Source organism: Podarcis filfolensis (assembly GCF_964270895.1).
Source record: "Podarcis filfolensis genome assembly, chromosome: 17".
In the NCBI taxonomy this organism is placed as follows: Eukaryota; Metazoa; Chordata; class Lepidosauria; order Squamata; family Lacertidae; genus Podarcis; species Podarcis filfolensis.
Genome location: NC_139621.1, coordinates 29,121,634 through 29,139,105, shown reverse-complemented (window position 1 = coordinate 29,139,105; position 17,472 = coordinate 29,121,634). Strand labels below are relative to the sequence as shown.

The 17,472-nt window shown below is 43.8% G+C and overlaps 1 protein-coding gene across 2 annotated transcripts in view; it reads right to left on the bottom strand.

Annotated features, from left to right (window-relative positions):
• Nucleotides 1-17,472, bottom strand: part of ABCA1 (ATP binding cassette subfamily A member 1) — a 108,754-nt gene that overhangs the window by 70,842 nt on the left and 20,440 nt on the right. For both annotated transcript variants that reach the window (XR_014542954.1, XM_083592615.1), the window contains exons 3-5: nt 11,840-11,933; nt 10,536-10,677; nt 9,133-9,251 (exon numbers count right to left, since the gene is read on the bottom strand). Coding sequence is in view for 1 of the 2 variants with exons in the window: in XM_083592615.1 (XP_083448741.1) it covers nt 9,133-9,251; nt 10,536-10,677; nt 11,840-11,933 (355 nt within the window). In the remaining variant the exon portion in view is untranslated. The remainder of the gene's footprint in view (nt 1-9,132; nt 9,252-10,535; nt 10,678-11,839; nt 11,934-17,472) is intronic.

Genomic DNA, 17,472 nt, shown 5'->3' with positions numbered 1-17,472 from the left:
TTCAATAAACGTTTTCCAATCTTCTCTTAAAAAGGGGGGGGGGGAGTTCTGGACAAAAGGTATACTGTAGGAACATAATTGACATATGACATGCCCTATGATATCCCTTAACAGTTCACAATGAGTCTCACCAGCTGCAGCAGGTAAAATAGCATGCAAATCGTGCCTCCGAAATAACTGAAAACCACCATAGGCAAAAGCTTGAATTGATTCCCCTTCCCATGCTGTTTACACATTATCAGCCGATTAGACCCTTGTTTTGTGGTTCTTCGGAGCTAAACTGTCAGTGCAGAGCCCCTAACTTGCAAAGTTACCCAGTGTGTGTTCTCAGCATGATAAACTTTAACAGCTGGAGATAAAGGTACATCATTGATAAGAAGTACATTTCCCGTACTTGGCTCTCCATAAAAAAAGTAGCTGAGTCAATGCATGTGCACGTTCTGATAGCAGAGTTCTGAAGAGAGCTACAAGGTCAGTCAGAACTTAGGTCCTTCTGTGCAGAGAGATTCAGCTGGAGGCAGATTACTGTTAAGAGCTGACTGAAGGAGCTATCCTGGTTCAGGATAGTCACCTCTTTGCACAGCTGTTTTTAAAACCTGAGAGAGGACAAGAGAAGGGTAAGAGTACACTATGGGAACCAATGCCTCACTTGGTTCCATCTTTAAAAATGGCCGTCTCTAGTCTAAGCTTGCTATGGATGCAACTAACTGAAGGAAGAACCTACTCAGACAATACCTCTTGTACTGAAGGATATTATGGTAGGAGAAATTGCTCCCAAGGAAGAGAACTTGGCTACAACATATATGCTGTGCTCTAATATACTGTTCCACAGCTCATCAGAACACATTGTATCTTGAGGCCTGTTCCTTGGTTTGGTTTTGATCAATCCACTGGGGATTTAAATTCCAATAGGAAGACAAAGAATTAGATCTGAATATTGCTTGAGTCTCAGAGCCTCGTTGCGGGAGAGGCCTCTTGTGCTTTCTACTTATAACTACACCCATTTGCATGATTAACAAGTACGGCAAGAAGTCCAGTAAGTCCCAACATCATGGCCCAAGATCCCCATTCGAAGCCCCTGAGACCCTAACAGAAATGTCAAAAACTCATCTGTGCAGACTGACATGTTAATGGCAGCATGGCTAAAAGTCAGCATGGGCAGAGTACAATTATTTCAGCTGCAGGGAGCTCAGAAGGGCTGTGTGAACTAGCCTCAAGTTTGAGGAAGGGTAAGGCTCAGTGCAGGGACGTGGGTGGTGCTGTGGTCTAAACCACTGAGCCTCTTGGGCTTGCCGATCAGAAGGTTGGCGGTTCGAATCCCCGCGACGGGGTGAGCTCCCGTTGCTCGGTCCCAGCTGCTGCCAACCTAGCAGTTCGAAAGCACGCCAAAAATGCAAGTAGATAAATAGGTACCACTCTGGCGGGAAGGTAAACAGCATTTCCGTGCGCTGCTCTGGTTTTGCCAGAAGCGGCTCAGTCATGCTGGCCACATGAACTGTCTGCGGACAAACGCCAGCTCCCTCGGCCTGTCAAGGGTCCTTTACCTTTTTTTTTTTAAAGGCTCAGTGCAGAGGCAAGAAATTCCTGCTGGAAAAGCAAGTTGCAAAATTTCAAGAAACTGATGCCAGTTCCATGTCTTTCAGCAGCTAAGAAACACAATTTTGCCAAATGGCTGATAGGGGAGCAGGTTGGAAGCATGATGTCTGACCTTGCAGCCTTTATGTCCTGATGTGAGACTAGCTTGTGTGTGCCATGATATCAACGTTTTGACTCAGCCATACCTTTTGGATACAGGCAGTTAATAGCATTACAACTGCACCCACTCTTGAGATTTATTTCTGGCTCCGACCCAAAAAGTGACTCAGTGAAACGGAGACACAATATACAGTCACAGATAACAAATGCTTGGCTCCTAGTCCTTGTAAGAAATGGCTAGACTAAATGTGGAATCACTGCCCTGAGATTATCAATCAAAACAAAGCCACTAAGTCATGCCACAGAAGCAAATTGAATCTGGCACAAGTAAAGTTTGGAACACAGTGCTCAACAATGGTGTAGAAATAATATTTTCATTTCTTGGAGTTCCATGTTCCGGGAGCAATTCAATCTGCATATTTTTATGTGTGGAATAGTTTTTAAATGTTTGTATTATTTTTACATATGGAGAGGTTTTTAGACTTGTTTTATGGTTGCAGTTGTTTTATTTGCTTCACAATTGTATATTATATGGCTGTAACCAGACTTGGGACCTGTGTGAAGTGGCAAATAAGAAATCTAATACAATAAATGAATGGAGGGGAAAACAAATGGTGTTTCTCCCCTGCAAACCTCCCCTTGATTTTAAAGGTTGCTCCCTTAACCCTTAGTCTATTATCACATTGTTATCTCAGAAAACAAGAATGATCAGAGAGCATCGGTTCAAGAAGCAATTTTTACAATAGCTCAAATGAAGAAGCCACATATTTATTCCCCTTTCCCCCCCCCAAAAAAAGCTTTGCCCAAGGGATTCATTCTGTCCAAAATGTTCCTCCATGCATTAAAATGCATCAGAAACTGTCGACAATAACCAGAAGGCAATTGCTTGAGGAAAAAATGATATTATCTCAAAAACAAACCATCCCATCCAATGGGTCCTTTTTACACCATGGCTGATGTTTTATGGGAAAGGCAGGAAGACTCTCCTGGCTGGTGGTGGTTTCTTCCTGACTTCTTCAGGCAAATAATCTCCAATTACGAATCAACCCTAATATCTCTTAAACAATCTACTGTATTAAGTTCCATTTGAGCACTGCTCTGGTTCATGGCTCTTACCAAACATTTATTCCACCACTCTGATGTTCCAATCTCCAAAATATATGGTTTTGTACTTGACAACTACATTGTAGCCCAAGTCAAAAAAGTTCCATCTCTCATGGCCCTTCCTTCACCTTTATTCGGCAAAGGTGTAATCCTGTCCTCATATATCCACATTTCAGTCCAGCTGACTTAAGCACATAGTGATGTGTGAGGGTTGCTTCCTATTGTATTTGCAGAGCACAGCCCTATCTTCTCTCAACTTCCTTTTTCCTAGGCTCGAGAGGCAAAGGTCTTTTAACCTCTTCTCGGTAGTAAAGGATCAGGAGAGCACACAAATGCCTCAAGGCCCTGAATATCTGCAGTCAACAATAATTGTAATGACCTTCCACAACAATGTCACTAGGACACTGAAGGTCATACTAGTTGTGATATTTAAAGTGTCCTTGTATTTAACCATCATTTTTTTTAAAAAAAGAATAGCAGCCACGGGGGAGGCAGGGATGGGGAGGCATCAGGATCAGAAAGGGAGAAGGAATCGAACTTTCCTCTCCTCTGCTCCTCTGGCACCACTATTTTAAGGTTACCAGATTTTTTTCAATGAATCTGGGGACACTTTTGTATGGGGACTGATTTGTAAATACTGGGGGTGTCCCCAGGAAACGGGGACGTCTGGTAACCTTACATTTGCATTCAGGAGGAAGGGTGTGGTTGGTGCCAGCGAGGGATTTCTTCCCAAGGCAAATACCAGCCCTGATTTTTCAAAGAAGTAACATTCCTAGTCCCATTTGGGAATTCTCTCCTGAAGGAATTTTGAAAGGTGAACAAACAGTGGCTTTGAAAAGGGACATGGTCTTCAGAGCTTCGACCCACAACACAGTTTTGCCAAAAAGCAAAAACTAATGTGGAGAGTTCTGCTTTGGCAAGACATCCTGCAGGGGGGTTGGAGCAGATGAATCTTTGGGTCCCTATACGATTCTATAGTCCTAGGAATTCTGGAGGAATCCAAAACAGTTTTGATAAGACTAGCAAAACATATACAGTACCTGGAGGTGGGGGTGAGCAGGTGAGGAGTTGTGACACTGTGCTGGTATAGTTGTTGACATGTCCCAATCTAGTACAGTGGTACCTCAGGTTACAAACACCTAAGGTTACAAACACTTCAGGTTACAGACTCCACTAACCCGGAAGTAGTACCTCGGGTTAAGAACTTTACCTCAGGATGAGAACAGAAATCGCACGATGGCAGCAGGAGGCCCCATTAGCTAAAGTGGTACCTCAGGTTAAGAACGGTTTCAGGTTAAGAACGGCCTCCACAATGAATTAAGTTCTTAACCAGAGGTACCACTGTATAGAATATTATTTTATGATGAGCTAAAATGGGGCAAGCCAGAAAGCTTTAGGGCTGAAGTAAAGAACTGGCAGCAAACATGGCAGCTGCAGAATGGCCGGAATGTGGCAGTGGGAGGGCATAGTTTGGAAGGGTGAAAGGGTCCTGCTACTCTCCTCCCAGTTGTACCATCCCTGCAACTTCTCATCTGTTTTGTCTCACTGTGGGCCAGATGAAGCAATGCAAAATATAAAAATAATAAAAAACCGGCATGCAATTATGGTGTTATTATGGAACACACTGTTCTTACACGGAAAGTGAAGAAAAAGCCAGCTGCCCAGATGTTTGTGATAGCTGCAGGAGAGAAAGCTTAATATGGCTTTATGGTTCCTGGTGACATCTCAAAGCCAATGGAGTCTGGATCATACCCCACCTGCCAGTGTGGGGGATAAAGAAAATATTTTTGCCATTCATATCTAGCCAAAGAAAAATGCCTGAGTTTTGCAGCCCCAGGGGAGCTGCATGGGTCTGCAGTTGCTTTTGGGGGGCCAACACTGATTCAATGTTGGTAATTGCCCATCGTAAGCAAACAGATATTACAAAAGCATTGTTAAGTACAGTGGTACCTCGGGTTAAGTACTTAATTCGTTCCGGAGGTCCGTTCTTAACCTGAAACTGTTCTTAACCAGAAGCACCACTTTAGCTAATGGGGCCTCCCGCTGCCGCCCCACGATTTCTGTTCTCATCCTGAAGCAAAGTTCTTAACCTGAGGTACTATTTCTGGGTTAGGACTGTAACCTGAAGCGTATGTAACCTGAAGGTACCACTGTACTGTCTCATCATGAGGAAGTCACTCTGTAAAAAGGTGCCCTCAGATTTCCTACTACTTGGGGAAACTGAAAACCTGAAGTAGCATGCAAGTTTTCAAGGCCTCCTCTTTATGCTTTAGAAATAATGGCCATCTAATCCTGAAAGGTGCTTTTCATTTCTGTGCGTGGTCTTTCTTTTCCATTTGCTGGCAACAGAACCCTGAAGCTATAGGTCATTGCTACAACAGCTTCTGACGAATTTTCCCGGAGACTGTGTGAGTGTAACATAAAGGACAAGCACCCTTTTGTTCACCACAGCTCGCACCAACAATATGGTGTCTGTCATACAAACATTCTGAATTGCAGTGCACAATGTTCTTCTTTTTTTAAAAAAAAGTATACACATTCAACTGCACATTCTCAAGTTGCCTTATAAAACAAACATGTGCTTGCCCCAGGCCTTGTTTATCCAATCAATTTGCTAGCTTTCGTTTTATTAGCATTAATACCATACATTTCACTTTTGAGAGAGAAGCTGCTGTTGCCATTCCTTTCCCCAGCACCAGGGTATTGGTTAAGAAGAGCATGAGCTGCAAAATGCTGACAGTTCACAGTTCGCATCGGCCATGCGCTCACTGTGTGGCCTTAGCAAAGTCACTGTTTTCTCAGCCTCAGCTCGGCCCCTGCCCAGCCGCCAATCTGCAATATCGATGGAACAGCAATGGCCTGTCACCAGGATTACTAAGATCACTTTTATGAAGTGCCTTATACACTTGAAATGCAAAGTGCTGTTTATTAATATTTCGCTCAACTCTTGTCAGTGTTTTCTATCTGTAGAAGACTTTCAGGAAACGTCAGCTCTATTGCAGAACAAGAGGAGGCGCATGCTTGTTCTCTGAAGTGCAACATCTTTTGTTGTATGCACGCAAACACAAACTACTCTTACGCACATGTGTTTCCGACACATGCTAACCATGCACACACACTACTTCACATAATAATAATAATAATAATAATAATAATAATAATAATAATAATAATTTATTATTTGTACCCCGCCCATCTGGCTGGGTTTCCCCAGCCACTCTGGGCGGCTTCCATAGAAACCAAAAATACACTAAAATCACAGATTAAAAACTTCCCTGAACAGGGCTGCCTTAAGATGTCTTCTGAATGTCAGGTAGTTATTTATCGCTTTGACATCTGATGGGAGGGCGTTCCACAGGGCAGGCGCCACTACCGAGAAGGCCCTCTGTCTGGTTCCCTGTAGCTTTGCTTCTCGCAATGAGGGAACCGCCAGAAGGCCCTCGGCGCTGGACCTCAGCATCCGGGCAGAACGATGGGGGAGGAGACGCTCCTTCAGGTATACTGGGCCGAGGCCGTTTAGGGCTTTAAAGGTCAACACCAGCACTTTGAATTGTGCTCGGAAACGTACTGGGAGCCAATGTAGGTCTTTCAAGACCGGTGTTATGTGGTCTCGGCGGCCACCCCCAGTCACCAGTCTAGCTGCCGCATTCTGGATTAGTTGTAGTTTCCGAGTCACCTTCAAAGGTAGCCCCACGTAGAGTGCATTGCAGTAGTCCAAGCGGGAGATAACCAGAGCATGCACCACTCTGGCGAGACAGTCCGCGGGCAGGTAGGGTCTCAGCCTGCGTACCAGGTGGAGTTGGTAGACAGCTGCCCTGGACACAGATTTGACCTGCGCCTCCATGGACAGCTGTGAGTCCAAAATGACTCCCAGGCTGCGCACCTGGTTCTTCAGGGGCACAGTTACCCTATTCAGGACCAGGGAGTCCTCCACACCAGCCCGTCCCCTGTCCCGCAAAAACAGTACTTCTGTCTTGTCAGGATTCAACCTCAATCCATTAGCCGCCATCCATCCTCCAACTGCCTCCAGGCACTCCAGGCACATCCCACCAATGCTCAAAGTGAGACAAGGTATCACCCCGCTTTTCTGTTTAAAGAGGGAAACAATCAGATTGGGCCTAACCATCCTTTCCGTACTCACTTTGAGCACTGTATATCACTCTCAAACTCATGCACACCGTGTTTTATTATGTTTTTGTATATGCTGTAAGCCACTCAAGAGTGGCTGAGGCAACCCTGTCAGATGGGCGAGGAACAAATAATAAAATTTATTATTCTCATCTTAATTGGATTTCAGCTGATATTATGTGTGTACTGTAGTTTTAAACCGCATTGCTGTAATTTTTTAAAATTGTTTTTATACATATCACTGTTTTATATAGATGGATAATTACAAATAGAGTTAACAATAAAATTTAAGCTCAGAGATACTCATTACTCATTTAATCCTGCAACAAGTAATTTTATGGCGTTAGCTGCCGAAATCACTAGGTGTTTTCTGCCAACTTACAGGATTTGCACTTTGACTGGATACCTTACTCACTTCTTTACAACCATCATCAACATGAGCTAGCAGATTACAAGCACCGTCCTCATAAAACCTGAACCAACCAAGCATGGGCAAAATATTCAAAAAAACCCACACAGATGCTACAGCCCAGGCATCTTCTTCAATGAATTTCCCTTGCAGCTTTCCAAGGAGTGTGGTTTTGCATTACAAAGAAACCATACTCCCTTTAAAGTCTGAATAAAAACTACGAGAAATGCGGAAGAACTCTTGCAATGGAGAAGATGAGAGGGGAGGGTGAAGAAATGGAACATCATGTCAGAGAAGAAACGTAGTGAGGGCAAACATATTTATCGTTCAGGTGTTTTCCCCATTCACACATAAAGCACAGGGGTTGAGGGTGATGGTTTAACAACAACAATAGGGAACCTCCTCTTCCACCTTGCTTACATATGACAGTAGCCGCTATTTCTCCCAGCCCAGTTCCTGTATCAGAAACAAGAAGGTAAAAAAGAGGGGGCCTAATGCATGATTCAAGCCTATCTTCTCAGAAGGCTCAAAAGAATGGTCCTGGGGCTGAAAGTTTATTTTGCCACATATATCTGATCCCTTCATAGCACACCACACCCTATGTCTGCTATATAAGCAGTAAGTAAGTAAATCGGGGACGCGGGTGGCGCTGGGTTATACCACAGAGCCTAGGACTTGCCGATCAGAAGGTCGGCGGTTCGAATCCCTGTGACAGGGTGAGCTCCCGTTGCTCGGTCCCTGCTCCTGCCAACCTAGCAGTTCAAAAGCATGTCAAAGTGCAAGTAGATAGATAGGTACCGCTCAGGCAGGAAGGTAAACAGCGTTTCCGTGCGCTGCTCTGGTTTGCCAGAAGCGGCTTAGTCCTGCTGGCTACATGACCCGGAAGCTATAAGCCGGCTCCCTTGGCCAATAAAGTGAGATGAGCGGCGCAACCCCAGAGTTGGTCATGACTGGACCTAATAGTCAGGGGTCCCTTTCCTTTACCTTTACCTATTATTATTATTATTACTATTATTATTATTATTATTACACTTGCTTCTGCTAGTCATTTGTTCACACACACTTTTCAATGTACAGTGTCTGTGGACAAACGTCGGCTCCCTCGGCCAATAAAGCGAGATGAGTGCCGCAACCCCAGAGTCGGCCACGACTGGACTGAATGGTCAGGGGTCCCTTTACCTTTAAGTAAATAAATAAGTAAGTAAATAAGAATGCGCGCGCGCGCACACACACACACACACATACACACAGATATATGTGTGTGTGTATATGTATATGTATATAAACAACAATAAATAACAACAAAGCCGTTGCCACCTCAGTGTAAAGGCTCCACAAACACATAAACCACAGAGAGCTGAGGATGGGGGAAAGTACTGAAATAGAGGTGCTGACACACAAGAAACCAAACACATTTGGGGAGAATGATGGGGCTCTCTGAAAGAAATAATGGCCTATTTCACATTAAGATGAAAGCATTAAACATACTTTCTCTGAAAACAGATCTTTTATCGATTTTGAAGGGTTGATTTACAACTAAGCATGCACAGGATTGCAGCTATATTTTAAATTCCGGCTTCTGATTCAGTTATTTTTTTTACCTGAAAAGTGCCTTTACTTTTCAGGTAAACACAGGGGTCCAGCCATGGGGTAGGGACAGATGGGGGTGAACTCCTTGTTGTGGTATGGCTGGGGCCCCCCTTACAAAGTTAGCCAGTGCACATTTAAGCATCAGTGAGCCCTTTCCATCTTATTGACGCAACACCAAATGTACAGCACATCCTTTGTTCATTTACCTGAAATAGTCTTCCCAACTTTCTGCAGTTTCCCTGCGACTTTCTGTGCATCCTTAATGCTGGTGTCTTTCTGGCTATACAGTAGCAATCGTTTGGCATCAGAGAACAGGCGGGAAACGCTAAGGAAGATAGGATAATATAAGAGGGGGAAAGAAGGATAGATCGCTTGACCCCCAAATTCTGTTCTTTGTATTGCACATTCCCATTTACAATTGAAAGTGGGGAAATAAGACTCATGGATCTGTTTTGCATGTCCCACTAAAACATATGAGGGTTGGGGAAGAGCACCACCGTGTTTTGTGGGCGCTCGTTCCAACAGGATTGTGTCCCGTGTGAATTAGTGGCTGGATGTGCCATTTGCATTTTCTCCCTTCGCCAATGAAATTTTGGTATTTTTCTGACCAGCTGCTCATATAAATGCTTTATTCTTTTACATCAAAAACTCCAGGTGTGACAACATGCTTCCCATTTCCTCTTGGGATCAGGGCCTCAGAAGGTGTTGCAACTTGGACACGTGATTAAAGAGGTTGGTCACAGTTCCAGAGCAAAGGGCAGCTGGTCATTTGCTCCTCAGATGCAATAAGCATGCTAAGACAGAACAGAGTTATCTGATCCCAAGAGGATCAAGCGAGAAACAGGACCATCCTCATTTGTACTAGTCAAAAATGTACTTGAATAACTCAAGGTTGCCACGAAGGCCTTCATTGGTGCCCCCACACAAGGACCCCAGACTCTCAGCTTTCATTTTAAAAATGTACATCTCTAGCCATCATAGAAAGAAAGTTATGACGCAAACTGTGCAGGTACCCTTCCAAGTGATTTCTGCGTGCTGAGCAAGCCTAGCTGCTTCTCCATGTCGGTGATCTTATCTAATGAGTGAAGTCAGAATTATAGGAACTGCTAAGGTTTCCGTGCGCTGCTCTGGTTCGTCAGAAGTGGCTTAGTCATGTTGGCCACGTGACCCGGAAGCTGTACGCCGGCTCCCTTGGCCAATAAAGCGAGATGAGCACCGCAACCCCAGAATCGGCCACGACTGGACCTAACGGTCAGAGGTCCCTTTACCTTTACCTTAAGGTCCTAAAGAGCTGCAGTTTTGCCCTCCCCTTTAATCCACTTTTCCTACTGCTTCCTACCTGCAAAGTTTTGCCCTGGATGAAACTTTTCCCGATTCACTGCCCTGTATGTTCCGCCCCAACATTCGCCCTGCCAAGCCCAGCCACTATCTCAGAACCAAGTGTACTTTTCTACAAAGGCTTCTTGCAGGGGTGCCAAAAAAAAAGAACAGCCAGCACCTTTTATAATGCAGACCAGTGCAAAGCGGTTTTGCCTCCGTTCCGTTCTTCATACTTGTCCCTTCACTACTCCCTGGGCCAGAGATTCATAAAGGAAGATATGGTACTCACATAGATTTGTTAAAATTTCCAACAATGCCCGGTGACTCTCCAGGAGTTGGGTAGCGGAAGCAAGGATTGTTGGCATTGCAAATAATCCCTTGGACCCATGGCAACGTTCCAGCTGAAGGCATGGCCTTGTTTGGAAAATGACCTGAAACACAAGGACAAAACTTAGGAATGTACATATTAGGCCATCAAGTTGCTTTCTCTCCTTTTGAAAAACCTTTGTCCTCAGTGTGTCTCCACCCCTCAAAAAAATATTATTCCGTGTCCACCATGAGAGAAGATGCATCTCTCTATCACAGAGGTTTCTAATGTATGCAAAGAGTTTACAGCTAGCAAACAACAACAGGAAAATACCCAGAGAACTTTCAAAAACCTTCAGAAATTTTTTGAACAGCGATTACAGTGGACACACAAAATGTGCTTGTATACCTTGGGGAATGATCTCTTTCAATTTTCCTTAAAACTACTCACTCCCAGATAGGTGTGTCTAGAATTGATGCCTGAAAAAATTCCCGTTGTTGAATCACTTTAAAAATCGTTAACCGAGCCATATTTAAAATATCCAGTGGTTTAAAAAGCTACGCACCTACAGCTTGACTGCTGTCGCAATATTATGTGGTAAGCTATCCAAAGCTCATGTTGAAAAAACACCAAAGAACGTTGGAACATTAGATAACAGTTCTGTCCCTTAAATTCATAAGCAGACCTAAAGAGGTCACAGTCACCTGCAATCAAGGTTTCTCTGAACAGCCCCAGATCTTGGTATAGGGGGAGGAAGGTACACCTGCGTGTGTTCATGACCTGGCAAAATGTTTGATGTAACTGAACTGCACTTAATGCATAAAATGAAGAGTATCTTCTTTTCTCAGAAGGCAAACAGTAATATCAATATTGTTAAAACAACTGGTATTTGTTGACCCATTGGCACAGGAAGAAACATGGTAGGTTGTTAATCACCCGGAAAGTCACTGTTATATGGCAGTTTAGTTGCATTTATCCTTGGTGTCTTTCTACCGATTTGACCGAGTATCCTCTGCAAGTTATCAAGCTTAGCTTTGTACTACCATTTTTGTTTGCTTGTTTTTGCCATAATGCACAGCAAAGGTGTTTCTCTTCCATGCTACCTTAGGTCCATCTGTGCTATAGATGCCAAACATGCGTGCAGGAGAAGGGAGAGGATGAAGGCAATCTTTCTTCCTTCCTTCCTTCCTTTTCCTTCCTTCCTTCCTTCCTTCCTTCCTTCCTTCCTTCCTTCTTTCTCATCATCACCAAATATAAAGCAAAGCATATGCATGTTCCATACTTACATTCATGTTGTTCATAGGGTGGAAACGATAGCCGTACAGAGATCAATATAAAGAAGATAAGTAAAGGCCAAATGATTTCAATCAGCAGCTGGAACTAGAAGAGAGAAGAGGAAAGAAGAAACAAAATATTAATCATCTACATTTGGTATCAATAGGAAACTGAGGACAATGTGGTTAAGTCCTTCACAAGCAGTATTAGAGTTGTCTCTTTATGTCAGCGTAAAAACACTTCTGAAGAAGATACCGCATTTCAGTGTTTCATGAAAACTTCGTCAATGGGCCACTGATGCACGGGCTGCTTTTTGGAATTCACGTATCTCATGAAAACACAGGATAAAAATTACATAGTGTTTTCTCTGATCATATCCACAAGCTTTTCAACCCACCACAGCATATGTGGTTATTTTCTCACAAAAATACAGTTGCCCCAGAAAAAAATAAATAAATCCATAAACCTCCAGGGAAATACTTCATAGTGTTGTGGGATTGGTGGTTTGGACAAGGGAGGTTCAATGGAACTATTAGTTAGTGCTGGAAGCTGACTTAATAATCAAAGGAAAGTTGTCAAAAAAAACTCCTTTGCTGGGAAAACTGCAGGTAAATGGGCCAACAATGGCTAGGAAATTGTTGGGGACCAAGGATGGTGTAATCTGTGAAGCAAACGACGGGGTAAACTGTAATCTAAGTTGGAATGTGTTTTTGGGGTGCTGTCTCCCTGGAGCAGAAACCTGACGCAGGAGCAGTGGACTTTGGGTGCCTGTTGGAGAATTGAAGGTGTGACTCCTTCTTTGGTCAATGTGTATATATGTAAATAGGCACAGAAATTACAAAATTCTAAGAAGCCTCCAATGAACCAAACCTGAGTAAGGTCACTGCAGTCCTGGAACTTCGCACCACTTGGAAAACAGTTGGGAGAGCGTAACAATATACTTATCCACACAGTCACTGCCAACTGTCATATATATAATGTTTTACATGTCAGTGCAGGAGTGCTGTTTAGAAAATTCGTAGCGGCATCAACATGTATCTAAAATTAGGCAACTGACATTTAACATAGGGCCAAGGTATGAAGAAGGACTGGGGGTGTTACTGTAACGTAGCTAAATCTAAACTGTAAATAAATCCTACACCTTCCCCCAAACACGGTGGGACTAACAGAGCAATTTCCACAGCATGGCCTGAAGTCACAAGGTACAGAAAATTTTGCTGAACCTAAGCAAGTCTGGTCTGGCCAGCATTCGGATGGGAGGCTCTATGGCGGGGTGAGCGGGCAGCAAAAGGCAGAGCTCAGGTGCCTTTAATAGATGTGTCATGTCATAGCAAGCTAGACCTCTCTTTTTGTTACAGTCAAACCTCTGCTCCCGAACTCCTCCGTTTGGGAACGTTTCGGCTCCCAAGCACTGAAAACCTGAAAGCAAATGCTCTGTTTTTTCAACGTTCTTTGGAAGCCAAATGTCCAATGAGGCTTCCGTTTGAGGGCAGGAAGCTCCTGCAACCAATCAGAAGCCATGCCTTGGTTGCCAACATTTCGGAAGCCAAATGGGCTTCTGGAACTGATTACAGTTGACAACCAAGGTTTGACTATATTTTACTTCTGGGGATCTTTTTTTTTTCTCTCCTTTTCCAAACCTTTTCTTATCTGAAAATCAGATAACCAAATACTCAGTGGGATCTACCTACCTATCTATCTATCTATCAAACCTAGCAGTTCTCACACCTAGGTCTCTATGGGAAAAAGGGGCGATAGAATGATAACAAATGCATAAATAATAAAATGACTTTAATGTGGTAGCATTCCTTGCTCCCACAGCAGTGAAACTTACAGCGCTTAAAAATAATGCAGATTCATGCTGGCTGTCAAAAAAAATCACAGCCAAAGCTAATGGTGGATGGACCTATCTTGGTCCAATACAAAATTAGTCTGGAAAAGCTGGACTAATGGCTCAGATGCCTGGTGGATGTTCAGAGGTTAATCCATATGCTTCCCAGATTAAAACTGTAAGGTTGAGATGTTTGTGTGGCTGATGTTGGGTCCTCCTCACTACCACCCTCAAAGAATCACCCACGTGGTCAGTCAGGGAAAGAGGGATCATTCAAGTGGTTGGGGAAGAGCCCAACTTGCACTAGGAGAGGTGTGGTCAAGCTGGGAGGCAATAATAATAATAATAATAAATAATAATAATAATAATAGCAGCATTTGCAAACCGCTTAATATTTCTTTATATATCTAAGCAGTGTACAACAGCAAAAAAAAACACAGTATCATTAAAATAAGAACGCAACATAAAACAAGTAGAATGGTAAGATTCGCAAAACGTTCGCAAAGAACGTTCGCAAACTGAAACACTCGCTCCCAGGCTTGCAACATTCAGGAGCTGATTCATTTGACAACTAGGCATATAAAAACTGAAGGCTGGCGAATTCAAATTCGATATCCTTTTGGACCATTTTAGGTGGCCCAGAATTGGCCCATCTCCCCCAAATCTGGAATCTGAACCTGGAGAGTCTGTCTTAAATCCCTTGAAGTATTATGTCACTTGCAGACAACCTTTTCCATGGAGTGTGCCACAAGGCAAATTGAAGGAAACACGTTTTTTCGAGTTTGCCGTGGTACCTTGGTTCTTGAATTGCTTCCGATTGGCTGCAGGAGCTTCCTGCACTCAATCATAAGCCGCTGAAGTTGCGTTGAACGTTTGGCTTCCAAAAAACGTTCGCAAACTAGAACACTTGCTCCCAGGCTTGCAACATTCAGGAGCTGATTCATTTGACAACTAAGGCGTTTGACAACCAAGGTACCACTGTACTCTAAATCTAGTGCTATCCAACTGCTGGTTTGGGAAGTGGTATACACACAACAATAGCCACAGATGTATATCAATCCTGTTGTTCCTTATGAAATACTCTTGTTTTGCTGCGTCCCCCCCCAAAAAAAAACAGATTCTATTGGAATTGAGAGAAAAAAATTGCTTATTGCTGCTCTTTTCAGAAAATTGGTTAGAGAGTCTTTAAAAAGGGGGGAAATGAAAACACCTAGCCAGGCTATGTATCTGCTGTGAAGGTGCAGTTCAATGGCTCAGAGTGTGCATACCATCTCAGTAAGTAATCTTGAGCAATCGTCTTTTATTTCAACTCATACTACTCGTATCTACATTAAGGAGGCAATAATGCTGGCCTCCCTTACAAGGATTCTACAAACATTAATTCATATTTGCAATATATTTAAATTAATATTTTCTATATAAATGCTAAAATTCTAATTCTTCTGCAACTAACAATGTTGCAATTTGGGATAGCTCACTTTATACACACCTAAACAGATGTGTGCTTCAACCTTACAGGGGGAGTGGGTGGGTTTCTTTTCCTTTTTGGTGAAAGATTCTTTTCCCACAAGAGCTCGTCCCGTAAATAGCTTGGGCTGCATTTCCCTTCTCCACCAGTTTTCCAAGCAGCAGCAGCAGCTGAAATAAGCATTGCGAAAGCCGGGTACAAAGCTCAGCTTGACGTGTGCAGAGCAAGAGTTACATTTGTGCTGCTGGAAGGCAGCCAGGACAAAGTATATCCTGGCTGAACCCTGTGGGAGGAAAAAGCAACTTCAGGGGCGAGAGCTGAGCAAATACACACGCACTCGCCTCCTTGTTCAGCATCTCTTCCTCTTCATTTATGCATTTGAAAGCAGCCAGCTATCTACGAAGCTGATGCAAACCGTGCTAGATGTAGCAAGGGGCAGGATATTGACTGCAACCCACCAGGGGACTGCTGATATAGGCGTCCCCTCATTTACAAGGGGGGTTACGTTCTGGGCCCTGCACGCATAAGCAAAAACCGCTAAGTGGGGAACACCCTCTAAACACTCTTTAAACACCCTCTCTGCTGCTCTCTCCCCAATCCAAACCAAAAAACACTGCATCCAAAAATATCCACAACTAGAATTGGAGCTCTGGGGCTGGCTGGAGGCTGAAGGATGTGCAGAAAAGCAGCTTCGGCTGCTGTGCTACCATGCGCATCAGCTGTTAGGCGGGGAGGCTGAGCAGCCTAAACAAAGCCCCGCTGCGTCTTCGGTCTCTTCAAAGCTTCTTCTGCCCTCGCTGAAGTCCTCTTTGGGTTCCGGGGAGGGTCTCCTCATGAGCCATGAGGACTCACCAGCTCTCTCCTGCCATTTCAAGGTTCGAACCAAATTATTTATTTCCTGGTGCTTCGTGCGCGAGTCAATTGTCCGTAAGTTAGGGCTGCCATACGTCCAGAATTTCCCAGACATAGCCGGGATTTGTCTGCCAAAAACGGCGTTTGGGTGGAATTTTTGAAAATTAGTCAAAGTGCCTGGATTTCCTAAAAAAACAGCTAAAAAACTTGATGGGGGGGAGATGTTGCAAAAAACCAACAACTCAACTTTTTGAAATATGACAACCCTAGTATAAGTAGCGGTACACCTGTACAATTCTTTTTTGGTTGGCCAAAGCTCTAGCCACCCCTGTTAATCCCCAACCACCAGGAAAATTATCAAAGATGGTAGTCTCGCTCACAGACAGTGTTAGTGTCATCTCTGTATGGGCATGATGCATATGCAAGCATCGGTGACCTCACTAAGCAGGTGTGGTGAGCCTTTGGCCCTCAAGATGTTGCTGATCTACAACTCCCATCAGCCTCAGCAAGCACAGCCAACGGCCAGGGGTGGTGGGAGCTGTTACATCTGGAAGGCCAAAGGCTCCCAACACCTGGTGTAAATTATATACTGGTAGAGTTCCTCCATCTTTGGGATGAGTTCCAAACAGGTAGCTGTGTAGGGTTTAAAAGTCCAGTCCCTGTCCTTGCAATATGAACACAGTATACAATCAGGAATAGCTCAAGCAAGCAAGCAAGCAAAAGTCAAGACCAGTGGCACCTTAAAGTCTCACAAATGTATTGTGGCAGAAGCTCTGGTGTGCTAATGCCCACATTGTTTGAGGCATGAAGTGGCTTTCAGAGCTGCATAGACCCCCCTGAGCACAGAGAGAAGAAAAGGCTTATAAAATAAACTCATTCTCAACAGCAGCAACTGGTGATGACACTATCTTTCCCCAATTGATAAATTTAACATAATGTAAACTCTTTGCGCCAGGTCTTATTGCTCTTTTGGTTCTACGGCAACGCTACCCCACTGGGTACCTCTGCTGAGTTCTTGTAAGAATTAAGGAATTATCAAGCATTGTCCATGAGAGGAGTCAGCATTGAGTGTCCTGCTAACATGCAGGGTGGGAAAGCTCAGGTGATCACAGCGTGTGCTCCTTAATCTACAGTTTCTTCAGCCTGAGGACACACATGCTTTGACCCAAAGGTATCCTGAGGTGTATATGTGTATGTATCAGCTTTCAAATGCTGAGGCCAAATCAGCAGCCAGAGAAATGGGGATTCCCCCAGGTTTACCTAGATTGATCCACTAATGGGAGGAGTCAACTGATTTTACACAATATATGTACCTCTTCATACAATGTCTTTGCTGGGTGTGCACCTATTTTTTTAATTAAGATATCTCTCTATGAAGTTTTTGGTGGCAGCATTGTAAATAAAAGCAGCATAAGCCTGCCTTGTTCTCTGCTTAGGCACGAACTAGCAGAGGAGAGGGGGCATTTTTAATAGAATCCCCCACCCTCCCATGT